We start from the raw sequence: 27,487 nt of genomic DNA, 5'->3' as shown, positions 1-27,487 counted from the left end.
TAGAAATGCCTCTAGAGCGAGTCTAATCAGAAGGCCATGCTTCTGATCATGAGCAAACATATCCACTCCCTCATTAAGCCGAAGGTATGGCGAAGCATGGCTGTGGGGTATAATATGCATACGCTAAGAGATTCCCATTTTAGATTTGCATTCACAAATACAATGTCCAGCGTTGTAGTACAAAGACAATTTTTACAATACGAGGTTGCAGCTCTTTATTATTCATATTCATCATGGTTGAGGGATTCTTTATAATGCATTTAGATGAGAAATGAACACCTTGGGCTAAATTCATACCCAATTGAATCATCTGCACGGGTTTGCTCCTAATTAATAGCAAATATACGCTTTATATTTTGGTAATACAAAGTTATATGGAAAACAAACTGATATGTTTATCAGAATCTATGCGGCTACAGCTTAGTATTCAGGCTCCGTCGCCATATGCACGTGAACATCTTTGCATTAAGAAACTCAAGAGAAGACACAATCTTGTCATCTTTGGGTTTTTTAAAGGTTACCCTGTCTCCTGACTCTACATCTAACCTTTAGCAGACATCAAACACAATGAAGTTGTCAGAAAACACTCAGATATGGACAGAAAATGCTGTCAGGACAGTTCACTATATTCTTAGGACGGGCTATAACCTCTGACCTTATATAGGCTCTGTTATATCATGTGAGCAGCTGTGAGGCTGCAACTCGGGTTAAGATGAATTCCCTATAGGATGACAAATTTAAGGTGTGAATAACTTCGACAGCATCATTAAATCATTAGCATTACTTACGGAATGATTCCTGCATAATAAACAGCAGATACCATGACATCAGTTTAACACATTATACTCAATTAAAAAGGACAAAGAAAGAAGAGACCTGCAAAAAATATATAAAGCTGTTATTTTATGTGAAGCGTTTATAACAGAGAATTATTTTTATAGAGACACAGGCAGAATGCATATTTGACCATGTTTACTTATTATATTCCTTGTGGATAAAACCACATTGCCATTACTAAGTCTGTCGTGTTTCCACTTTGACAAACTCTGTTAGATGCAACGAATGCAATGAGAGCAACCCCGCCTAGTGGTCAGCAGAGGTACTTTCCCATATAATGTAGTGGAAAATATAATAGACATGCATTGCAGCAGAGAAAATGTAATGCTGTAATGCTGAATGCCTGAGATAGAATGTCTAAAATTGAGAAATAAAAAAAAATCATAGAGATATTGGTAGCAGTATTGGTGATCGGTGATGCCTTCTTTCATAAAAACGGTTTTATTTAAATTGTAAAATGTAATTTATTCCTGTGATCAAAGCTGTATTTTCAGCATCATTACTCCAGTCTTCAGTGTCACATGATCCTTCAGAAATCATTATATGATGAATTACTGATCAACAACTATTTATGATTAATATTAATATTGAAAACAGTTGTGCATTTTTTCAGGATTACTTGTATAAATAAAAAGTTCAAAATGACAGCATTTATTTTAAATATAATCTTTTGTAACATTATAAATGTCTTTACTGTCACTTTCAAATTAATAATTAATTAATTCATTTTAGATTAATTCATTTTAATCAAGCTTTCTATTTCAGATAAATAATATTCTTTTGAACTTTCTAAAATCCCCCAAAAAATCTTACACAACTGTTTTCAACATTGATAATAATAATTATAATAATGTTTCTTGAGCAGCAAATCATCATATTATTATGATACTGAAGATGAACGAAGGTCTTACGGGTTTGGAATAAATGACTTCATTTTTGGGTGAACTAAACCATTTATATATTGCACATTATTATAAATCTTCAAAAACAGTAACATTAATACAAATTATAACTCTAAACTGTCTATATATAATTATCACTTTTCACAATTATAACCTATAATATTTTGTATTTAATATTATTAGATGAAATGTAATTAATATTATTTTGCAAGAGAGACTTTGGCTGCAAACATGGTATCGCTAAACTGTCAATGTAGCTTGGCGTGAGCGCGCGTGCGCGTTTCCTCTCTGCCCCCTCCCCTTAGCAACAGAGGCAAGATGGCGGCCCCCAGTAACGCCGAGCGCTCTCCTGATATATCGGTGCCTCTGAAGATTCCCAAAACCGAGGTTCCTTCCCCAGAATCCGAGGATCTGAGTGACAGCAACCAATACCATTCCAACCCCTCCACCCCTAACAGATTCTCTCCTCTGAACGTCGGGGCTTCGCTGTCCGGGGGCGCAGGCCGGAGTGGATCGGCCTCTGCCTCCAACAGCTTCACCGCTTGCCGAGGCATGTCGTGGACACCGTCCGAGACAAACGCGCTGATCGCCGTGTGGGGCAACGAGCGTCTGGCGGAGGCGCGGATGCAGCAGCTGGAGGTGGCCGGGACGGTGTTTTCTGGCAAGGCACCGGGACCGGCGATGTACGAGCGGGTGTCCAGAGCGCTGTCAGAGCTGGGGTACGAGAGGACCCCATCCCAGTGTCGAGAGAGGATGAAGGTACATAACACATCGAAACACATGGCTGTCACTCGGACACGCTTAGGGACTTGTCGTTAGGCTTGTTTGGCAGTTTGTTTTTGTTACAGAGCGCTTTGGTGAAGCTGTCAAAATGGAAACACGGTAGATCTTTCTCATCTCAGGCTTATTAGACCGATGGCTGTCAGTTGTGAACATGGAGTTGTCATGTTTATGGCCGGTTATCTCTGCTCCACAGAGCTTTGGTGAAATCAAAACTAATGGCAGTGATTGTAGGGCATTGATTTTTAGATATCACATTTTCACATATTTGCATAAGCTTCATTGTCTGCTTAAAGTGCCCCATTATGCTCTTTTAAAGGCTTTTAGTTGTGTTTTGGTGTCTCCTGCAACAGATTTACATGCATTAAAGGTCAAAAAACACTTTAATTTTCATATAATATAAATTTCAAATCACCACAATGTTCAGTAATTCTCAAAGGACTCGACAGATGAATCATTCTCTCTAAATCCCTATTGGCCAGACGGCCCAGTGTTGTGATTGGTCTACCGTGTACAGCTCATTACCATAACTGAACTTCAGCTCCGGAGGCTTCCTAAAGCCCAGCGATCACACACACTGTAGAGACAGTAACGATGGCGTCGCTTTGACCATATCAATCCGAGCGCGAGTCCGATGATGAAACATTGAAGAACTAGTTATTCAACCCGAACCTCCATCACAAGGACGACTCGAGCAGGACGTTTCTCAGAGATACGCTACTCATTTTGAGGTTCATTATGAGATGTTGAGCTGTAATTCCTCACCATCAGCATTAACAAGTGTGTGTCCATCAACAAACACATGTGTGTGTTTCTGATTTATTGCTGTGCACATGCGGGAACTGTATCAATAACAGCGCATACGTGAGCCCAGCACTAATGGACTAATGGACTGATGGATCATAAATCTGGCTCCATCCTTTATCTTTACTCACAGTAGTGCGAACGACAGACGATCTGCATTAATACACACAGATTTAGGTAATAGTGGCCACAGCTGATGAGCAGAAGAGTTTCGGTAAGAAATCACTAAACGTCATAACGTCAGTTAGCCGGAAGCTTACTAATATAAAACACAAAACAACGTATTTTGAACATCAATAATTATTCATACGTACAGGTTGTGATTATCAGTATCTGGCCTAAATAAACTGGTACTGACACATCTTTAAGAGCAAGTGTTTTGTGAATCTGAGATTTGAGAAGTAGTTGTCAGTAAAATGACGTTTGAGGACGGGTCAAGTTGTTCGCGGGCAGATGTCATACAACATAGGCGCGCATTATGCAAATGTCTTTTCTAGTGACGTATAACAGACAACTCGTTTAGGCGGTTCAGAGCTGATTCTTTCTTTTGGGAGACAATAACTATTTATTGTGCACTTTCGACTTACATTCATTTACATTCACAAACGGTAATATTACACACTGCATGAGAGGGAATATTCGAAAAAACATAATGGGGCACTTTAAGCATTTGCATTTATCATTTATGTATTTTATGTATCATTTTTGTACTTTATTGCATTTATGTTTTTTTTCCATATTATATTTCTATATAGTATAAAGGTTGATTTGAAATCAGTATGATCAGTTATTTCAGGGTTATTACTACTGCTATATAATATGCAAAAAGCAGTATGGCTTAAATTTGTATGATGTACGACGTATCTAGTATGCAAATTTGTATTTCATAAGGCAGTGCAAGCTGAGGCGCTATCAGATTTGAGAAGTTGATCAAGGAAATTGAGCGTGTCTTTGTAAGTGTAAGTACTAAGAAAGTTGTTGTTCACGGTGTATAAGCAGCAACTGATTATTTGTGATCTATTTCTCCAAACTGACTCAAATACAGTGTTCCACATGACGTTGATCTCTGTGGTCTTCTGCAGACGCTGAGAAGGTGTTATAGCCGAGTGAAGGAGCACGGCATTGGGAAGAGGAAGAGCAGTTACTCCATTGAGCAGCTGGAGAAGGTGTTCGGACAGGGCGGCTGGGATTCCCAAAGCTGTCAGCCTGTGCTGATCAACAGCAGCGGACTTTACCAGGAGATGGAGTCGGACGGCAGCACTATGGAGGACTACTCTCAGGAAGACTGGTGCAATCAGGACCTTTCTGCTGCCTTCAATGAGGGAGACATAGAGACAGGTGAAAGCAATCCTCTTTGCAGTCTAAATAAGTGTAATATCCTCTGTCTGTATAAAGGAGACCAAAAGACAAACCACAGTCCTACTTGATTTCTGTTACCACAGAATTCCTCATGAAGGATTTCAGATAATTCCAGATTTTAATTCAATGACATATTTCACATACAGTATATACATGTATTAGTGTTTAAAGTTTTGATTTAAAAATAAATAAAAAATGGTAACACTTTAAAATAAGGTTCATTAGTTAACATGAACTAATCATGACCTGCACTTCTACAGCATTTATTAATCTTTGATAATGTTAATTTCAACATTTACTAATACTTCTTTAATATCTTGTTAACATTAGTTAATGCACTGTGAACTAACTTGGACAAACAATGAACAGCTGTATTTTTAATCACTAATGTTAACAAAGATTAAAAAATACAGTAACAAATGTATTGCTCATGGTTAGTTCATGTTAGTTAATACATTAACTAATGTTTAATATATTAACTGTATTGTAAAGTTTCACCAACATAATTATTTTATTCAGCAAGTACACATTAAATTGATCAAAGGGAATATTAAAGTAATACTTTCTAATTAATGATATTCTTTTGAACTCTATTCATCAAAGAATCCTAAAAAAAATGTATCATGGTTTCCACAAAACCACTGATAAAAAGAAATTAAGATGATTTTTGAAGGACCATGTGACTGAAGACTAGAGTAATGATGCTGAGAATTCAACTTCGCCATCTCAACAATAAATTACTTTTAAAAAATATACAAAGGAAGTTATTATAAATTGCAATAATATTTTACTTATGTACTGTATTTTTGATCATATACATGCAATATACGTCTTTCAAAAACCTTACTGACTCCAAAACAATAATAACATTATCAATATTACATGTTTATTAATATATTTATGTGTAAAATAAATAAACATATTTTGGACATTTTTAGTTTTTTTTTAAAGTAAATTCCACAGATTCTCAAGTATGCCATTTGGGCCTAGCTATCAACCACAATCTGCGAAAAATCAGCACATTGAAAGGCACAGTAAATACAAAATATCTGGAAACTAGAAGAACAATTAGAAGAATGATATACATTTTGTTGGCTTGTGTACTTACATTATCCCAAATGTTTCTAAAAATGTTTAAATTCAGAGAAATAAGGGATTTTAACCAGGACACGGACCTGATCAATGACATCACACCCGCGTTACCCTCGATTTCCGTTTTATTTTGTAAAAACCATGGAAACACTAAAGCTGCTTTAATATCTGATGTGTTTTATTAGACACTGTTCGGATCATTGATGGACAAAAAAAACGAATGATTGTTCTCCAGCTCTTAGTCTTATTGTTTAAATCTGGTGTTCTTGATTTACCGCACAGAGTACCATGTTTTACCGCCTAATATGATCTCGCTCACTGCAGTGTGAACAAGAGTCTCATAGTAGCGCCGATCAAACACACAGAGTAGCATTATAACATCACTTTAACACACTCAAATGTGTGTAATATGATAAAATAGATATTTATAGATATAATAATATAACAGATATTGTGCCTTTTAAGACCCAACTGAAAATCTGATGCCACAAAAATGCATTTCTAATATCATATCTAATCTTGAATTTCACAGAGGAGAACCAGCTTCCAAAAACCAGAGTTCTTCAGATACGACTGGAGCCGTCTGAGCACGCTCAGTAAGTTTGAACCAGTGTTTTATTTAGGGGTGACCCCGAATAGTCGAAGATTCGATGCATCGATATGCAGAGCCAGATTTGACCACCGATCTCACAGTCGAATCTTCGCGGGTGTTATGAAATGAGGATTCGCGTCCGGTGTGTGACGAAGCTCAGCGCTCAGAACACGTTTTCAATGAGTGTACACACACCGCCGACAGCATTCGGCGCCTGTCTTATATTTCCCTCAAATCTCTAAATGTACATACTGATTTCACCCTGTGCTACAAGATACACCCATCATGCAGCTCTTCTGTCAGAAGTCGATTCAAAATTGAGCTTGCGTGTATATAATGTGTGTGTCCGGTGTGAGATCCTGAGACGGCGCTGAGCTTCAGTCCGGTGTGAGAACCCCTTTAGGCACAATCGGCTTAAGAACATACAGCCAAAAGTGTCAAATGCACTCAAAGTGTAATTTTAGGCAGGTATTTTTTTAGGTTTATTTATCAAAATGTTCTTTTATATATTTGTGTGATGTTCTGTATTTCGATCGTGGCTTTAAAATGTTATGAGAAAACATTTTACAAATGTTTATCCACCACATTACCTTTTATTTAAACCTAAATGAGAAAGCCATTGTCAGTTCGTCTATCAGTTGGCAGGCAGTTTTAATCGCTTTATTAAAAGTTGTTGCTTTGTGCCGTCAGTGTGTAAAGGAAAATAAAAATAGCTTTACCGTCCTGTTGAATGTCATGCCCCTCCCAACCCATTCACACACACATACACACAGATGATTCGACTATCAGTCGTCCATAGAAATATTCAATAATTCTGATTCGAATGTGTAAATCCTTAGTCGAGGACACCCCTAGTTTTATTATTAAATCTTTGAATAGTCCAAGTATTTCTACTCACTTCCTTCTCTCTGTGTGCTTACAGACGCCAGGAAGTGATGCAGAACGTGATGCGAATCCTCGAGTCGGTAGAGGTCAAATGGGAGCATTTCCAGACATGGACGGACTTCTCCCGCCTCCACCTGTCCAATAAGCTGGCTATATTCGGAGTGGGCTACAACACGCGGTGGCGAGAGGAGATCCGCTACCACTACGCGGAGATCAGCTCGCAGGTCCCTCTGGGAAAACGACTACGGGAATACTTCAACCCCGAGAAGGCCGAGGGCAGGGTTATCATGACCAAAGTGCAGAAGATGAACTGGAAAAATGTGTATTATAAATTCCTGGACATCACTATTAGTGAAGCTCGCTGTTTGGAGCTGCACATGGAGGTGGACTGGATCCCGATCGCGCAGACGAGAGCGGCAGGATGCAGCAACGGATCGCAATATCTCCTGCCGGGGGGCATCCCGAAAACATACGGCCTATACGCCATAGGCTACGAGGAGACCGGCGGGTCCGATTCGTCTAGCACAGAGGACAAGTCCTCATCCTCACAGGAAGAGGAGGAGACGGACCCTTGCGAAAGCATGGAGAAGGACAAGAGGACGTCAGCTAAAGTCACTTACTGTTACCTGGGCATTGCAGAGGAGAGGACGCTACAGCAATGTCTGTTCCAGCACTTTCAGACTTCAGGCAAACACTACGGTCGAGGCGAGCCTTCGGCCATAACCAGATTCCTGCTGGAAAACTGCACCGGTCAGGCCAGGGAGAGCGCCCTCTCTGGATCACACATCTACATTAAGTTTATTGAGGTGGAGCTGGACTTTCTCTCCGCCGGATCTTTAGTGGAATGTTTAGAGACTGCGATCGGCTATTTGTTAAAGTTCAACAAGAAGGACACGCTTTAGTGGCTACATTTGCCAATTAAAGGGTTAGTTCACCCAAAAATGAAAATTCTGGCATTAGCTCCTCTCCCTAATGTCGTTTAGGGAGGAGGACACCCGTAAGACCTCCGTTCATCTTCACACACAGTTTATTTTATATTTAGCCCGAGAGCGTATGCAAGTGTATGCACACTATACTGTCCATGTCCAGAAAGGGAATAAAAACATCATCACAGTAGTCCATATGAGACATCAGTGGGTTAATTAGAGTCTCTTGAAGCATCGAAAATACATTTGGGTCCAAAAATAACAAAAACTATGACTTTATTCATAACCGTTCTAATCTGTGTTTGTGGATTGAAAACAAACGCATAAGAGAAGACAATGCTGAATAAAGTTGTAGTTTTTGTTATTTTGGGACCAAAATGTATTTTCGAAGAGATTCTAATTAACCCACTGATGTCTCATATGGACTATTTTGATGATGTTTTTTATAGAAAAGGGACAGTATAGTGTGCATACATTCAATAATGAAACAGAAAGCTCTCGGATTAAATATATAATATCTTGAACTGTGTTCTGAAGATGAACGGAGGCCTTTACGAACGACATTACAGTAAGTAATTACTGACAGAGTTTTCATTTTTGGGTGAACTAACCCTTTATGCTTTTTAAAGCCAGGAAATTAAAATATGGACTTGAACTCAAAGTATTTATGTGGTGTGTCAGGCACAGTCTGTTCCGAAAGGGGCGGGAGTCTCCTTTGCAGTAATTGTCTTTATCAGGGAGCGTGAACGGGAGCAAACTGCCTTTATTTAAATCTCTCGAGCGAGATCAAAATGCAGGACCTGTCCAAAAAATAGAACTCTTAATTAATCTAAGTATAAAGTCTATCTACATAGGAGTATAAATATATATATTTAAGAGTATATATTGATATTGTCAAGCATTCCAGCATTTTCAACTATAACATTCGAAGAATGTTTTTCATAAACCGTTTGGTTTTTTTTAATTGTGAGCTCACACAGTGTCTTTATGTATGATTGTTTCCAGGTCACAGTCTTGTTTACATGTTTGGAAGGACAAAAAATAAATTGATGAAAGGAACTGCTTTTTATTTATTCAAACATTTTACAATAACACACTCATGTTTAATTCATCTCCAGTTAGTTTGCACTTTTAGAGCCCTTGAGATGTCCCTTTAGTGACCAGCAGGTGGCAGGAAAGATCTGTGAGATGTCCATTAAATAAGTGTCCGTTAATGTCACATTCTGGAATAGTGAATTATGTATTCGTAGTGTATGTTAATGTACCTGTCAAACATTTGAAGTAAAGTGCATGTTGTAATTATTAAAACATGCAATACTTTAGTTCAATCTGAGCCTGATTCAGTGAATTGCACCCTAAATCAGAAGACGCTGTAGTGTTTTATTGAACACACTATGCACTTTCTCTTTGTAATGCTGCTTGTGTTGTAAACCTCTTTTGTGGTGTTGCAAAGAGTGCTGGCGTTGGTCGAGCATGTGCTAAGAGAATCAATAATTCAAACGCAAAGTCTAATTTCCCTGCTTAGCCTGTCATATGAGATGAGTATCTCCTTCGGCCAGGAAAAAAACACTCCCAATGGAGGCTGCTACACTTTATCCATCCCCAAACATTTACTATATGCTTTACTGATTGAAAATATTGGATGACTAAAATATATTGATTTCACTTTATTCATAACAACTTTATCTCACTGGTGTTTATTCAATCCTCTCAGTTTTTCCTTCGGGTCTTTTAACAAAAAAAACACAAAAAAAGTTATTATTTATCTTTTCATAACAGTGAACAAAATGTTACCTGTGTTCTTTAAAATATGAAGGTATAAAAGTCGTACATGAGAAATACATCTATGAGAACCTACTTAAAAAATAGTACTGAAATCACACATACATACAGTAAACAATGATGTATGATGTAAATAGCATTTGTACAACAATTTTTCTTAATTGTTATATATAGTATGTTATAAAAAAATTCATATATAGATATATATATACATTACTGCTAGGCAATCAATTAATCTCATCCAAAATAAAAGTTTGTGTTTACATAATATATATGTGTGTTCAATTATTATGGATATATAAATACACACTTCTTAATGTAAGAAATGTGTGCATGTATATACTGTAACTTATATATATATATATATATATATATATATATATATATATATATATATATATATATATATATATATATATATATTATATATAAATAAAACAATGTTTTTGTTCTAAATGTATACATGCATGTATATTTATATATATATAATATATATAAAATAATACACATTACAAACACATATATTATGTAAACACAAACTTTTATTTTGGATGTGATTAAAGGTGCACTACGTAACATTTTTTCAGTAAAATATCCAAGAAATAGGCCAGTGTGACCAGAAAAGCAGAAATGGCGCCGCCGACTGTGGCATAATAAAAGTCCCGCCGCTCGTGAGGTGTGTGTTGCGTTCATCTTATTAACAATCGCTCCAGCGGCCTCGCTCGGCTCCACAACACTCGCTCTTTCTCTGCTTCACACTACAGTAACATTAATAATCACATCCATCAACATGATTTCTGAGTCAAACTACGCCTTTGTTTTGAATAGACGACCTCTAGCAGATGGAAAAGTTACATAGTGCACCTTTAATCGATTTCCCAGCACTAATATATATATATATATATATATATATATATATATATATATATATATATATATATATATATATATATATTATACACTGTAAAACTTTTTTTTAAGTTACCTGGTTGCCTTATATATATATTTATATATATATATATATATATATATACACACACACACACACACACACACACACGTCTGTGTGCATGTGTGTGTTATATTATTATTATATTAAATTATATTATATTATTATAGAATAAAAATAAATCAAAAGAAATAAATGAGTCCCTATAGACATTATGGCTTCCCCAACGGTCTGTTTTTTCCTGCTTATCTCCCGCTGACTGTTGTGTGGTCATAAATGATGATGGCTTGACGTCACGATCTCTTCTGTTTGCTCAACTCGGAGCCGTGAGATGATTGTGGCTCTGAGTGTGTTCTCGTGTGTATCTGTGTGGCTAACAGCTCTGACCTTTGATCTGACGTTGCTTTAACAGCTCTGACTCGGTCAGTTTTGCCTTGGGAATGGCCACTAGGACATGTTTTTGATGTGTTGTGTAACTTGTGTGTGCATCTAGCCGTTTATAGTAAAAATGACTCTGTGTCAGGGTGTGTTGTGTTGTGTTGTAGTTTAAGCATCTGTTTATTCTATCTCATACACCCCAGCTCACCCTGCTCTCTGAGTTTTGGCTGGATGCAGTTTGCCAGAGGGGCTCGAGTGCATTTAAGATATTAGCTTTGACTGCAAAACCACATGATCGTGTCCGAGTGGCCCAGGGTGTAATCACAGAACGGAGCTCATCGGCCCCTAATAATCCAGCAGTCCGACCGCATCCACCTCAGCCCTGTTTCCATGGCAACGCTCCATCCTAAAGAAACAGGAGCGAGGAGGTATTCACCTCCAAGGGCTGAGGCCACTGTACCGCTGTGACAAGCCCCAATCCCTGTCCTGTTGCATTATCATTCCCAGAGATTCACAGGAGCTGCTCAACATTAGAGCCGCTGTCCCGTCTCACTGAACAACACTAGAGCCGCCCGGCCGGGTCTTTAATCTTCGTAAATTGCCTCCTATAGCCTGACAAGCCAGAGCCACATCAAGATGTTTGGTCTGGAAACTCACCATTGACCGCTCAATCCGAGGGGCGGATAAACGGTTGTCTTTCAAACTCCCTCTGCACTCCCTCCGTATCCGGTCAGCAAAATTCAGAACACATCTTCCCTTTTTAAGAATGACTTCAGTGCCGTTCTTTGTTCTTTTCTCAGAGAAAAGCTTAACTCCAAGTCTTCCAGAGTCGCGGTCAAAGCTGATTCAAAAGTCTGCCGTTCGCCAGTTTCTGTGTTTACTAGAAGCACGCAAACGCAACTCGGCCGTCATTATGTTAAGCCCCGCCCACCAGCTCTATACACGATGTGATTGGCCTGACCAGAGTTTGGCGTTTACAGCTCAGAAGTGTATAGAGAGTTGCTAGACGACACTCGCGGCAGATTAGATTTGCTGCCACTAGGGTGCGTCTAGATTTTTAGGCTAGGCCTCCTAATCATCCCCCTCTCCTGATTGGCTTCATCACTCGGTCTCCTCTCCACCAATCAGCTGGTGTGTGGTGGGTGCAATATGGCTGCCGTCGCATCATCAGGTGATGCTGCACATTAGTGGTGGTTTGAGGAGATTCCCCCTTCAATGTAAAGCCTTTGAGTGCCTTGAAAAGTGCTATAGAACAAAAAAAATATTATTATAATTATTTACTGGCCTTCAGTCTCTAAAGAGTCAAACGAAAGGAAAGTCAGTCTGAGAAACTGATACTGTCCGTGTGGCATGAACTGTGACTGCAGTCATTTATTAACCATAGGCATGTACATGATTTACTGATGTGAGAAACATTATATAATGGGTTGATAATGACTTGGTAGTGAAAGGGGGGAAATAGTAATAAAGTGTTACCCATAATATTGGTTTAAAAAAATGATAATTTCCAGAGATTCACAGGAGCTGCACAACATTAGAGCCGCTGTCCCGTCTCACTGAACAACACTAGAGCCGGTGTTGGGTAAGTTACTCTAAAAAAAGGAATTAATTACTAGTTAATAATTACAATTAATAATTACTCTCTCTCCAAATAGTATTTAATTACTAATTACTTTCTAAGTCCTATATCCACCTCGAGTTAAGCAACGTTTTTTTTAATTCATTCAAATACATAATATAAAACTACATAAATTACTCTTATTAACTGACCAAAGTATAGGATACATAAAAACATACATTTTAAAGTTAGACTTTAAATGTTGTTGTTAAGCCCACTATTGAATTATGTATAGTTATATTTAGTATTAAGTTCAATTACATCAGAAGTAACTAATTAAATTACATTAAAAAAATCCCTTAAAAAAAAAAAAAGAGAGTAATCCCTTACTTTTTTCAAGGGAAAAGTAATTCAATTACAGTAACTAATTACAGCCAACACTGACTAGAGCCGCCCGGCCGGGTCTGCACCGGCCTTCAGTCTCTAAAGAGTCAAACGAAAGGAAAGTCAGTCTGAGAAACTGAGACTGTCCGTGTGGCATGAACTGTGACTGCAGTCATTTATTAACCATAGGCATGTACATGATTTACTGATGTGAGAAACATTATATAATGGGTTGATAATGACTTGGAGTGAAAGGGGGGAAATAATAATTTCAATAATAATTTAATAATAAAGTGTAAGAAAGTAATAACGTGTTACCCACAATATTGGTTTAAAAAACACAATAAACATAATCATACATGAAATGGTTATTTGTCAAAAAATCTATTTGTTCATCCATCTTCCATCCTATCTATCTATCTATCTATCTATCTATCTATCTATCTATCTATCTATCTATCTATCTATCTATCTATCTATCTATCTATCTATCTATCTATCTATCTATCTATCTATCTATCTATCTATCTCTGCCTTTTATGCTTGTTTTAGCTGTATTGTGTATTGTTTTGTGTATTTGTCATTTGCAAATAATATTTTTTTGGAATTGTTTTGTGTTGATATTAACTATATATTTTTGTGTCATATTTTATTGCTCTTTTAACATCTTGGCCAGGATACTACAGATACAAAATAGCCTCTTGGCTAATTCTAGCTTTTTCATGTTCATGTGTTTTTATGCAATTGCATTGCCCCCTTACAAATAAATTAATGTCTATCCATCCATCCATCCATCCATCCATCCATCCATCTATCTATCTATCTATCTATCTATCTATCTATCTATCTATCTATCTATCTATCTATCTATCTATCTATCTATCCATCTATCCATCTATCCATCTATCTATCTATCTATCTATCTATCTATCTATCTATCTATCTATCATCAGTGCGGATTTAATCATAATTTAACTAAAAAAATAAAAAAATATTTAATGCTGTTTAACGCAGAGTTCACCTGTACCCGAAGTGATGACGTGTCAGTCAGTGCACGCAGGGGGGCGTTGCGCGCGAGTGCAGGTGCATCATCTGAACCGCCGCTAGTGTGCACGCGCTCTCCAGAGTCAGAGTAGAGAAACTCTCGCGCTGTCTGAGAGAATTTACACCGCGAAACAAACGGACACTTGTTCAGTCTCACACCGCTGATCCCGAGGAGTCCAAGAGGATGTAGCGTCGGTCTTCCCAGCGCTGGTTTTTGAGGAGAACACACAGCTTTAGGACACTTGAAAGAGCCTCGGTGCTTTGATTAGTTTTGTAGATAACTGTTATCTACTCCACGCGCACTGTTAATACGGACGAGCGCGCGCAGAGCGGACACTTCACATGCGGAGCCATGGAGACGCAAACCGCAGCGAAACTTCACACCTGCCTGTCAATATTCACATTTATGTGCTGTATTATTTTAGGTAAGCTGCTTCTAAAACACTATTTCAACTGTTTCTGTCTGAGTTGGCTATGTAAATACTTCACGTTTACACAGTTCGGTTTCATTCAGACTGTTCAAAAGTCCAAAGATTAAAAACAAAACAAGTCAACTGTATGTCTAATATATAGGCTACTATTATACACTATTTAATTTGCTATAACATGTTAAATGTATTGTATAATAGCCGATTTCTTGCTGATGTTTTCAGTCCAAATGTAAAACTACGTTACAAGCCATAGCCTCGGTTTCACAAGTTATTACAGAAACCTGTTAGTTTAACCAAGCTACATATTAAAACAATGTTTATATATTATATTATATTTATAATTACGTGTGTGTGTATTGTAACATTCATATAACATGTAATTAACTTGAGCCTAATTATTTTACATTTTCTAATTGTTTTCCTTATTTTGTTTAGTCTTTTGACCTAAATGAACGTAACCCTTAATATTACTCCTTGGTGTCCCGCATTAGTGAAGGTAAACCCTTGAGTCACCTGCCCTTATAATACACTGTTATCTAAACATTTCCATGACTAGACTGGGTGTGGTTATCTGCTTAGTGCTTACAGAGTCATTTGAAAAGCTGCTTTTCTGGGCAATAATGTCATTTGCCTTGAATTATGTGAAATTCAAACAATTGATATTGTTTGGATCTGAGTCTTGTATTAATATTGTAGCTGTTGTAAGTAACAGGATCTGACTTATGGGAGTACTGAGATGACTAATCATTGTTTTCTCATGAAAACATGCACAGAGCGACACACATTTTGCAGGTGCATCCTCTTTGCAGTGCCTGGAAAGGAGGGAAGTGGATGAAAATGAAATGGATTAATATAGCATGGTGTTTCCTTGAGTAGATTAGGTATGGAAAATGGACAGAGCATGATCAGTGTTGATGGAGGCAAGGCGAGTGAGAAATATTGAAATGCCTTGAAAACTGGAGCTGCAGGACTCATGTTTGTAGTGCAAACCAAGGATTTACTAATCCCGCTGGAATGAAATGGCGCAGAAAAATTCCATCGCAGGTTTCTGTGTTAAGCCCAGGTGGCAGGGATAAAATTAGTTCAGAAGAACATCATAAGTTACAGTAATCCTGCATTGCTTTGGAGTCAAAGCTTGGCTTTTGGTGAAAGCCCTTGTTGGCCTTTTGGCGACACTGGTAAGAACAAAGCAATTTCAGGGGTAATTCAAAGGTTTACTTGTTTGTCCTGTATTTATATTTATAAGAACAAAACAACAACTCTAATAGATAAAATTGTCGTTTAAGGATCAAACTGAAAACTGTTTATTTAAAGGGTCCCAAAACGTATTTAAAGGCACATTATATAAACTTTTTGGATCCAAAAACCACTAGAAAAATGTTGAACTTGTACTTACATGATCCCAAATGTTTCCAAGAATGCTTAAATCCAGAGAAATAAGCCATTTTTAAACCAGGACACAGACCGTGTGTCGCTTATCAACGACATCATACCCGCGTTACCCCCAATTGTTAATTTTTTTATTTTGTAGAAACCATGGAAACACCAAAGATGCTTTAATATATTCGGTGTTTGGTCCCACTTTATATTAGGTGCCCTTAACTACTATGTACTTATTGTGTTTATATTGAATTGCAAAACAATTTTGCTTATATTGAGGTGGAATATGGTTAAACTTTGGGACAGGTGTGGTGGTGTGGGTCAGTTTAAGGGTAGAGTTAGGGTCAGGTGTGGTGGTGTGGGTCAGTTTAAGGGTAAAGTTAGGGACAGGTGTGGGTCAGTTTAAGGGTAGAGTTAGGGTCAGCTGTGGTGGTGTGGGTCAGTTTAAGGGTAGAGTTAGGGTCAGGTGTGGTGGTGTGGGTCAGTTTAAGGGTAAAGTTAGGGTCAGGTGTGGTGGTGTGGGTCAGTTTAAGGGTAAAGTTAGGGTCAGGTGTGGTGGTGTGGGTCAGTTTAAGGGTAGAGTTAGGGTCAGGTGTGGTGGTGTGGGTCAGTTTAAGGGTAGAGTTAGGGACAGGTGTGGTGGTGTGGGTCAGTTTAAGGGTAGAGTTAGGGTCAGGTGTGGTGGTGTGGGTCAGTTTAAGGGTAAAGTTAGGGCCAGGTGTGGTGGTGTGGGTCAGTTTAAGGGTAGAGTTAGGGTCAGGTGTGGTGGTGTGGGTCAGTTTAAGGGTAGAGATAGGGACAGGTGTGGTGGTGTGGGTCAGTTTAAGGGTAAAGTTAGGGTCAGGTGTGGTGGTGTGGGTCAGTTTAAGGGTAAAGTTAGGGACAGGTGTGGTGGTGTGGGTCAGTTTAAGGGTAGAGTTAGGGTCAGGTGTGGTGGTGTGGGTCAGTTTAAGGGTAAAGTTAGAGACAGTTGTGGTGATGTGGGTCAGTTTAAGGGTAATGTTAGAGACAGGTGTGGTGGTGTGGGTCAGTTTAAGGGTAAGGTTAGAGACAGGTGTGGTGGTGTGGGTCAGTTTAAGGGTAAAGTTAGAGACAGGTGTGGTGGTGTGGGTCAGTTTAAGGGTAGAGTTAGGGTCAGGTGTGGTGGTGTGGGTCAGTTTAAGGGTAGAGTTAGGGTCAGGTGTGGTGGTGTGGGTCAGTTTAAGGGTAAAGTTAGGGTCAGGTGTGGTGGTGTGGGTCAGTTTAAGGGTAAAGTTAGGGACAGGTGTGGGTCAGTTTAAGGGTAGAGTTAGGGTCAGCTGTGGTGGTGTGGGTCAGTTTAAGGGTAGAGTTAGGGTCAGGTGTGGTGGTGTGGGTCAGTTTAAGGGTAGAGTTAGGGTCAGGTGTGGTGGTGTGGGTCAGTTTAAGGGTAAAGTTAGGGTCAGGTGTGGTGGTGTGGGTCAGTTTAAGGGTAAAGTTAGGGTCAGGTGTGGTGGTGTGGGTCAGTTTAAGGGTAGAGTTAGGGTCAGGTGTGGTGGTGTGGGTCAGTTTAAGGGTAGAGTTAGGGACAGGTGTGGTGGTGTGGGTCAGTTTAAGGGTAGGGTTAGGGTCAGGTGTGGTGGTGTGGGTCAGTTTAAGGGTAGAGATAGGGACAGGTGTGGTGGTGTGGGTCAGTTTAAGGGTAAAGTTAGGGTCAGGTGTGGTGGTGTGGGTCAGTTTAAGGGTAATGTTAGGGACAGGTGTGGTGGTGTGGGTCAGTTTAAGGGTAGAGTTAGGGTCAGGTGTGGTGGTGTGGGTCAGTTTAAGGGTAAAGTTAGAGACAGTTGTGGTGATGTGGGTCAGTTTAAGGGTAATGTTAGAGACAGGTGTGGTGGTGTGGGTCAGTTTAAGGGTAAAGTTAGAGACAGGTGTGGTGGTGTGGGTCAGTTTAAGGGTAGAGTTAGGGTCAGGTGTGGTGGTGTGGGTCAGTTTAAGGGTAAAGTTAGGGACAGGTGTGGTGGTGTGGGTCAGTTTAAGGGTAGAGTTAGGGTCAGGTGTGGTGGTGTGGGTCATTTTAAGGGTAGAGGGGCAGGTGTGGTGGTGTGGGTCAGTTTAAGGGTAGAGTTAGGGACAGGTGTGGTGGTGTGGGTCAGTTTAAGGGTAAAGTTAGGGTCAGGTGTGGTGGTGTGGGTCAGTTTAAGGATAAATTTAGGGACGGGTGTGGTGGTGTGGGTCAGTTTAAGGATAAATTTAGGGACGGGTGTGGTGGTGTGGGTCAGTTTAAGGGTAAAGTTAGGGTCAGTTGTGGTGGTGTGGGTCAGTTTAAGGGTAAAGTTAGGGTCAGGTGTGGTGGTGTGGGTCAGTTTAAGGGTAAAGTTAGGGACAGGTGTGGTGATGTGGGTCAGTTTAAGGGTAGAGTTAGGGACAGGTGTGGTGATGTGGGTCAGTTTAAGGGTAGAGTTAGGGACAGGTGTGGTGATGTGGGTCAGTTTAAGGGTAGAGTTAGGGACAGGTGTGGTGGTGTGGGTCAGTTTAAGGGTAGAGTTAGGGACAGGTGTGGTGGTGTGGGTCAGTTTAAGGGTAGAGTTAGGGACAGGTGTGGTGATGTGGGTCAGTTTAAGGGTAGAGTTAGGGACAGGTGTTTTGGAGTGGGTCAGTTTAAGGGTAAAGTTATGGTCAGGTGTGGTGGTGTGGGTCAGTTTAAGGGTAGAGTTAGGGACAGGTGTTTTGGAGTGGGTCAGTTTAAGGGTAAAGTTAGGGTCAGGTGTGGTGGTGTGGGTCAGTTTAAGGGTAGAGTTAGGGACAGGTGTGGTGGTGTGGGTCAGGTTAAGGGTAGAGTTAGGGACAGGTGTTTTGGTGTGGGTAAGTTTAAGGGTAAAGTTAGGGTCAGGTGTGGTGGTGTGGGTCAGTTTAAGGGTAAAGTTAGGGTCAGGTGTGGTGGTGTGGGTCAGTTTAAGGGTAGAGTTAGGGACAGGTGTGGTGGTGTGGGTCAGGTTAGGGTTAGAGTTAGGGACAGGTGTTTTGGTGTGGGTCAGTTTAAGGGTAAAGTTAGGGTCAGGTGTGGTGGTGTGGGTCAGTTTAAGGGTAGAGTTAGGGTCAGGTGTGGTGGTGTGGGTCAGTTTAAGGGTAGAGTTAGGGACAGGTGTGGTGGTGTGGGTTAGTTTAAGGGTAGAGTTAGGGACAGGTGTGGTGGTGTGGGTCAGTTTAAGGGTAGAGTTAGGGACAGGTGTGGTGGTGTGGGTCAGTTTAAGGGTAAAGTTAGGGTCAGGTGTGGTGGTGTGGGTCAGTTTAAGGGTAAAGTTAGGGTCAGGTGTGGTGGTGTGGGTCAGTTTAAGGGTAGAGTTAGGGATAGGTGTTTTGGTGTGGGTCAGTTTAAGGGTAAAGTTAGGGTCAGGTGTGGTGGTGTGGGTCAGTTTAAGGGTAGAGTTAGGGACAGGTGTGGTGGTGTGGGTCAGTTTAAGGGTAGAGTTAGGGACAGGTGTGGTGGTGTGGGTCAGTTTAAGGGTAGAGTTAGGGTCAGGTGTGGTGGTGTGGGTCATTTTAAGGGTAGAGTTAGGGACAGGTGTGGTGGTGTGGGTCAGTTTAAGGGTAAAGTTAGGGTCAGGTGTGGTGGTGTGGGTCAGTTTAAGGGTAGAGTTAGGGACAGGTGTGGTGGTGTGGGTCAGGTTAAGGGTAAAGTTAGGGACAGGTGTGGTGGTGTGGGTCAGTTTAAGGGTAGGGTTAGGGTCAGGTGTGGTGATTTGGGTCAGTTTAAGGGTAGAGTTAGGGTCAGGTGTGGTGGTGTGGGTCATTTTAAGGGTAGAGTTAGGGACAGGTGTGGTGGTGTGGGTCAGTTTAAGGGTAGAATTAGGGTCAGGTGTTTTGGTGTGGGTCATTTTAAGGGTAGAGGGGCAGGTGTGGTGGTGTGGGTCAGTTTAAGGGTAGAGTTAGGGACAGGTGTGGTGGTGTGGGTCAATTTAAGGGTAAAGTTAGGGCCAGGTGTGGTGGTGTGGGTCAGTTTAAGGATAAATTTAGGGACGGGTGTGGTGGTGTGGGTCAGTTTAAGGGTAAAGTTAGGGTCAGTTGTGGTGGTGTGGGTCAGTTTAAGGGTAAAGTTAGGGTCAGGTGTGGTGGTGTGGGTCAGTTTAAGGGTAAAGTTAGGGACAGGTGTGCTGGTGTGGGTCAGTTTAAGGGTAGAGTTAGGGACAGGTGTGGTGGTGTGGGTCAGTTTAAGGGTAAAGTTAGGGTCAGTTTAAGGGTAGATTTAGGGACAGGTGTGGTGGAGTGGGTCAGTTTAAGGGTAGAGTTAGGGTCAGGTGTGGTGGTGTGGGTCAGTTTAAGGGTAGAGTTAGGGTCAGGTGTGGTGGTGTGGGTCAGTTTAAGGGTAGAGTTAGGGTCAGGTGTGGTGGTGTGGGTCAGTTTAAGGGTAGAGTTAGGGTCAGGTGTGGTGGAGTGGGTCAGTTTAAGGGTAGAGTTAGGGTCAGGTGTGGTGGTGTGGGTCAGTTTTAGGGTTAGGGTTAGGGTTAGGTGTGGTGGTGTGGGTCAGTTTTAGGGTTAGGGTTAGGGTCAGGTGTGGTGGAGTGGGTCAGTTTAAGGGTAGAGTTAGGGTCAGGTGTGGTGGTGTGGGTCAGTTTAAGGGTAGAGTTAGGGTCAGGTGTGGTGGAGTGGGTCAGTTTAAGGGTAGAGTTAGGGTCAGGTGTGGTGGAGTGGGTCAGTTTAAGGGTAGAGTTAGGGTCAGGTGTGGTGGTGTGGGTCAGTTTTAGGGTTAGGTGTCAACATTGTAAAAAACATGCATGTACACAATAAGTGTGTTGTATCAAATGATTAGTTAAATTGTTAGTACATAGTAGTTAAGACCATCTAATATAAACCTGGACCATGTGTTTTATTAGACACTGATCGGATCATTGATGGACAGAAACTAATGATTGTTCTCCAGCTCAACACAGTTAGTCTTATTGTTTAAATCTGGTGTTCTTGATCTACCGCACAGAGTACCATGTTTTACCGCCTAATATGATCTCGCTCACTGCAGTGTGAACAAGAGTCTCATAGTAGCGCAGAGTGAACGCACAGAGTAAAACTATAACATCACTACACACTCAGATGAGTGTTATATGATAAAACAGCTCCGCATTACCCCACACACATGAGCGGAAGAAGCAGGAAAACGGTCCGTGTCTTGGTTAAAATCACTTATTTCTCTGGATTTAAACAATCTTATAAACATTTGGGATATTGTAAGTACACAAGTCATCAAAACATATAACATTGATCTAGTGGATATTTTAATCCAAAAAATTATAATTTATAAAATTATATATTTAATCCAACAAAATATGTTGTTTTAGTGGTTTTTGAATATTATAATCCGAAAATCGTACATATTTTGCCTTTAATTTATATATATATATATATATATATATATATATATATATATATATATATATATATATATATATATATATATATATATATATATATATATATATATATATATACCAGTATATAAGTTATAATAATCAAAAACATCAAAGTGTGACTTTAGTGTCCAAACACTTTTGGTGGTCATTTCAGTTAGAATTGACTTTTTTCTTTTGGTTAGGGTTTGAGATTAGTGTTGTCGTGTATCAGGATGTCCCATATACGGAAGCGAGAGGAGTCCCTCTCTCAGTGCTGTGTCCCCAGAGGGACGTGCTCAGCACGGTCCGGGGTCATGAGAAAACTAGTGGGCGACTTTCCCAACTCTCTTCTTGGCCTATTGACATTCTTAAAAATACACTCACACATATGCGAAATGGCATCATAATCCTTTTTTTTTTTTTTTTAAAGACGTGCCATATCCTATTGGAGAGGTTTTTAAATCACACAGCTTGTACAGGGATGATGTTGTAGAACAGTTGCACTTATTTTTAGTAATGTCACCCACATACCACCATTGTCCTTTGACATGCCATTGTGTTGTTGGTGACAAATTTCCCAAGCATGATAAAGAAAGAATAAACATACCACTATTACGTTTATGAATGCAGTTTATATGTTTAGAATAGAACCATTGGCCTAAATCATTGTGAAGAAAAAATATGTGAACCCCTTGCAAAATCTGTGAAAATGTGATTAAAAAAGGAGAGATCATACAAAATACATGTGATTTTTTTTTATTTATTTAGTACTGTCCTGAATAAGAAATGTTACATAAAATATATTATAGTCCACAAGACAAAAAAAGCTGAATTTATAAAAATGACCCGTTCAAAAGTTTATTCCATTGATTCTTAATCCTGTGTGTCGTTCCCTGATGATCCATGGCTGTGTGTGTGTGCGCGTGCGCGCTCGTGTGTGTGTGTGTGTCGTTCCCTGATGATCCACGGCTGTGTCTCTTTTTTTGTCCTGAGCAACTAAACTGACCAACGTTCTTCAGAAAAATCCTACAGGTCCCGAAAATTGTCAAGCTTTTCTATTGCACATTTGAGCCCTTTCCAGAAGTGACTGTGTGATTCTGAGATCTAAGGACTCAAGAGACTCAAACACAACTATTAAAATAAGGTTGAACTTGAAACATTCACTGATGCTCCGGAAGGAAACATGACGCATTAAGAGCCGGCAGTGAAACCTTTTGAATTTGAAGATCAAGGAAAATTGCACTTAATTTGTCTTCTGGGAAACATGCAAGTATATTCTGTTGCTTCTGAAGGGCAGGACTAAATAAATACATATTTAAATAAAATAAGAAAAAAATGGATTTCTTCATCCTGTTAAAAAGTTATCAGTTGTCCTTATTTTGAAAAGATGGATCTCAGGATTATTACAGTCACTGCTGGAAAGGGCTCAAATATGAAGAAGATGCTTTCAGGGGACGAACAAGAGACTCAAGAACAACCATCACAAAACACACACACAGCCGTGGATCATCAGGGAATCACATACACACACACACACACACACACACACATGTTGGTCTATGTGGTTTACAGGGACTCTCCATAGGCGTAATAGTTTTTATACTGTACAAACCGTATTTTCTATCCCCTTACACTGCCCCTGCCCCTAAACCTACCCATCACAGGAAACATGCTGCATTTTTACTTTCTCAAAAAAACATAATTTAGTATGTTTTTAAGGCCGTTTGAATTATGAGGACATTTGATATGTCCTCATAAACCACATTTATAGTGTAATACCAGTGTAATACCCATGTAGTTATACAAACACACACACACACACGCCTGGTTCACTATCTTTGTGGGGACTGTCCATAGACATTATGGTTTTTATACCATACAAACTGTACATTTTATCCCCCTACACAGCCCCTAAACCTACCCATCACAGGAAACATTCTGCATTTTTACTTTCTAAAAAAAGTCATCCTGTATGATTTATAAGCCTTTTGAAAAGTGGGGACCACTGGCTGGTCCCCACAATGTAATATAAACAACATAAATATAAACAACAACACACACACACACACACACTCAGGGAACAACACAGTACTAAGAATCAATGGTATTTAATCTTTTGAATGTCATCATTTTTATAAATGCAGCTATTTTTTTGTCTTGTGGACTATATGTCATCAGGACAGAACTAAATAAGAAATAACATGCATTTTGTCGTATTTTGTTAATTACTTACATTTTCACAGATTCCGCAAGGTGTTCTTGCTGTGTAGATTTTAGTATATTTGAGTCAATTTTTAAAAATTAAATTGGATAAGATCATGATATATAGTCCTAATGCAGTCTCAGAACACCGGTGTGTGTCCGTCCATTTATCATTCGATTTACCGTGATGTGTTGTTGTGGCAGGCTGTCGTGTCGATGTGTCAGTTTAGTCTGACCTGAACTCATGCAGGCTGACGGTGTGTTGATGCTTTTACTCTGCTCTCTGTCTGGAGCAGGAGCGTGTGTGACCAGAGACACTAGGTCAGATGCGGAGACTCCTTCCTGTCAGCTCTCAAACTCATATAATATTATATCTGCGAGAGAAACAGACGGCCAAAGTTTCAGAGCCAACACAACCTACAGTCCATTTTAACCAAGCCATGCATATTTAAATGAGGGCAAATTGCAATTTTTTGGGGTAGCGTTGCACCATTTCCTAATTTGCATAATTCCTTTAGAGAACGCTGAAACAACGCAGACAGCGCGTGCACATGAATGTCAGCTATTCAATTTATTCATAGTGAATTTCTATTGTGTCTCGTGAAGAAGACTTGCATATCGTTATGAAACTTAATTTAAAATCATATTCATATTGGATGCTGCATTCCTATTATCTTCACAGTATTGATTTTCTGCAATTTAGCATCTTCACCCTTGCTTTTGAAATTAGGTTTTTGTTTTTGATAACTTGGCATCAAAACTATTGACGTGAAACTAAATGAATCCTGGAAATCCAGTGAATGCAACTCGGGCAAAGAGTAATCTTAGTGAGCTAGTTGAGCTTAGAGAAAGTGACAGAGTAATTACCACTGCTGAAATCCAGTGTAATCTCATATGGCTGGTCAGGAATCTTCCAGTCCTGAAATGCAGTGACAGCCACTTACTGTCTGCCAGATTGCTCCATTGTACCTGTCCTGGATCTTTCTGTTTGCACTGTCAGAAATGTTTTAACCTAAAACACTGGCCTCACATGATAGCATCTAGGTTGATTTATGCTGATTTATCATACAATCATCATTTTGTTTTATTTTGTTTTATTTTGTGAATTTTTATTTGGCTACATAAGCAGAAATCTTGAGCCAAACCCTATAGTGCTGCCTAGTAACGCTTGTTTCACACATACGCTGTATGCTATGTATTTCTTTCCGTACCCATGTTAACGGATTACAACTAGGGCTGTGCGATATTGAAGAAAAATGTGATATGCAACATTTTGTTAAATAATGCGATATTCGATATGCGATACGATATTGCAATTAGTGTGTAAAATCTATTTCAATTATTTAAAAACTGAGAATGATACCATTTGTGTTTCACATCCTCTCTGGGAAAAGAAAGCATCGCTACAACTTCTGAAAGTGACTAGCAGTGTTTTAACAAACATTTATGTCACAAATCGTTCACGTTTCGGTGTGTGTGTGTTTGTGTGTCAGACAGCGCAAGACTGCAAGGTATTGTTTTTCGCAAGTTATTGCGTTTAACTATTTTTAACGTCAAACAAGTCCCATAAGTAACAGTCGTGTGCCCAGTCTATTCTCTGCTATATGCGTCGACCTAAAATGTACACTTTTCACAATGTTAAAGTAGCCTATTCAAATCATTCTGATATTGCGAGTCGTTGCGAAATGCATATTGCGATATGTACATTTGCGATATTTCGATCATTTTGATATATTGCACATCCCTAATTACAACTTCCACACTGCACGTGGATGCGGTCCGTATACAGCAGTGCTGTGATCGTTTCCACACAGAGTCTATTTTCGCTGTGCTGGATGCGCTGATTTAAAGTGACAGTGCATTGTTCACATTAAAATAAACATGAATTTGCGTGAAAATGTAATTTCACCACGGATGCATAACATTTGAATATATCTTATATTTAATAAAATAAATACATTTGCAATATGCTGCTGCTGCAACTGGACATGCAAATGTTTGGGCTTTGTTTCTATTTGATAGAATTGTAAATATATCTATTAAAATACTGATATTTTGGACTAACTCCTCCCTGAACCACCCGCTGCCCTGTATCTTGTTCTCTCATCGGCTGTCGGTCATAGCCGATGTCATTTTCAGTCAGAACTCATTTCACACAGCAGGAGTTTGAATCACCGACAGGTCCAGATATTAAGCTTGCTAAATATCTCACGGCCGTCGGCGATTGTCTTTGATTGTGTCTTTGATCATTCACACTGCATGATTGTCACTCACATGCTCGAGAACCGATTTACCTATGATCTCGGGCTTTTGTCGGCAATTTCGCAAAACCTGTCGGTGCATCAAAATCGGGGCTAAAATCGGGCAGTGTGAACTCGGCTTAAAGGGGTACTTCAGCGCTGGGAAGATGAATCTGTATTTAAACTGGGTCATCAATGTAGTAGAAATGTGAAATTATTTTTGAAATTGGTGCCTTCTAGACTGAGAAAAGACAGAAAACGTATTTTTGTCTCATGGGGATGAAAGACTACAACTCCCAGAATGCTTCGCTGCCCTGTGAGGCCATTCCCAAAGCCACCTACTGGATTACTGTGACTGAGCTGGAGAAGACACTACAATTAAAAACTGAACGTGTCTGTTCAATATAATGAGTGAGTCGCCGTGCGAGTATCACAGCACTGACTGCAGGAGTGAGATACATGAGCTGATGAGCTCTCGTGATGAGAGCTGAGGTAATCGCGACTACACTCGCGGTATACATTCACAACGCGAGTTCAGTCTGGCGCGTTTCAGTTCATGCCTTTGCAAGCGTAACTTTCACAGAAATTAATTTGACAAGTTAAAAGACTTCCATTGTTCACCATAGCTCCGTTTAAATGAGTGCCTGTAGCTGCGAGCTGAGCTGTGAGTGTGATCTCCATCTCCCATGCGCAGGTGTAAAACATGTGGAAATGGCTCCCTCTGCTGGCTGTAGTCTTTAGCCTTTGGCCAAACATTCCTCCTATAGGAAGAATTTTTCCTGAAATAAAATGCATAAATCTCTTGTCTCAGGGGGATATGAGGGGGGAAAGCACATTTATTTGAATATACTCCAGGGTTTCTACTGATACAAAGCCATATGCTAATCGCTGAAGTAACCCTTTAAGAATAAGTGTGTGAAAGTTTTTCAAGAACAACTGTTATGCTCATCATCGAGATCGCACAGTGAGCACCCGGCTTAATGGTTATTTGACCAGACTGTTCTAGAAAAATTAATTAAGCACACACTGCTACCTTGATGCCTGTTGGCCCACAGTTATTGTTAAGCACTGATTAAGAGTTTCTTTGGGTAAAATTGACAGCCTTGGGGTCATGTGTTGTATAAGACCACCTCTTTTTTTCAGAGAAATGGCCAGAGAACCAAAAATGAGCAAGACAATGAGGGAAAAAATGTGGATAATTATGAAGAGAGAGAGAAGAAAAGTTCAGAAGGAATCAGAAGTAAGCTGTCACTGAGGTTATGCCCACCTGTCATCCCCTCAGCCATTAGTGGACAGAAAGCTCTACTTTACAGTTCATCAGCACAATTTCAGCTCCTGTGTGGGTATAGCCTTAACCTCAGTGCTGTAAGAACAAAAAAACACCCTGCACACAGTCATTTATAACCTTTGAGAACAGTCATCTTCACATATAATTACACACTCGTACGTCAGACTTGAACTGAAGGGTCCTGAACCGGTGTTTACATTCTGGCAACTATAACAATAATTTTGGCGCAGCTCTCATTATAAGCTGTAATTATAGACTCTCAGAGGGAGTGTTAGGATCACTGGCACACACCAGTGCTAAGACTTCATTATGTTAATGACAGCTCGGAGGTAAAG

At 39.7% G+C, this 27,487-nt stretch overlaps 2 protein-coding genes across 2 annotated transcripts in view; both read left to right on the top strand.

The window, feature by feature from the left end:
• Positions 1-2,014: 2,014 nt before the first annotated feature.
• LOC137062125 (myb/SANT-like DNA-binding domain-containing protein 2) lies at positions 2,015-9,228 on the top strand. The gene is made up of 4 exons (XM_067432935.1): positions 2,015-2,498; positions 4,406-4,661; positions 6,307-6,370; positions 7,289-9,228. Exons 1-4 carry the CDS (start codon positions 2,058-2,060, stop codon positions 8,151-8,153), a joined length of 1,626 nt encoding a protein of 541 aa, XP_067289036.1. The 5' UTR covers positions 2,015-2,057; the 3' UTR covers positions 8,154-9,228.
• Positions 9,229-14,331: 5,103 nt separating this feature from the next.
• Positions 14,332-27,487, top strand: part of esama (endothelial cell adhesion molecule a) — a 64,463-nt gene continuing 51,307 nt past the window's right edge. The window contains exon 1 of the mRNA XM_067433435.1: positions 14,332-14,697. Coding sequence (XP_067289536.1) covers positions 14,625-14,697 — 73 coding nt within the window. The 5' untranslated portion in view covers positions 14,332-14,624. The remainder of the gene's footprint in view (positions 14,698-27,487) is intronic.

This window comes from Pseudorasbora parva, chromosome 23 (assembly GCF_024679245.1).
Source record: "Pseudorasbora parva isolate DD20220531a chromosome 23, ASM2467924v1, whole genome shotgun sequence".
Classification (NCBI taxonomy): domain Eukaryota; kingdom Metazoa; phylum Chordata; class Actinopteri; order Cypriniformes; family Gobionidae; genus Pseudorasbora; species Pseudorasbora parva.
Note: the sequence above shows the minus strand (reverse complement) of the source record. Positions and strands in the feature narration are given on the sequence as shown.

Coding starts and splice junctions, on each gene's coding strand:
- LOC137062125 (XM_067432935.1), top strand. CDS start 2,058: ATGGCGGCCCCCAGTAACGCCGAGCGCTCTCCTGATATATCGGTGCCT. Junction 2,499..4,405: donor AGTGTCGAGAGAGGATGAAG/GTACATAACACA, acceptor GGTCTTCTGCAG/ACGCTGAGAAGGTGTTATAG. Junction 4,662..6,306: donor TGAGGGAGACATAGAGACAG/GTGAAAGCAATC, acceptor TGAATTTCACAG/AGGAGAACCAGCTTCCAAAA.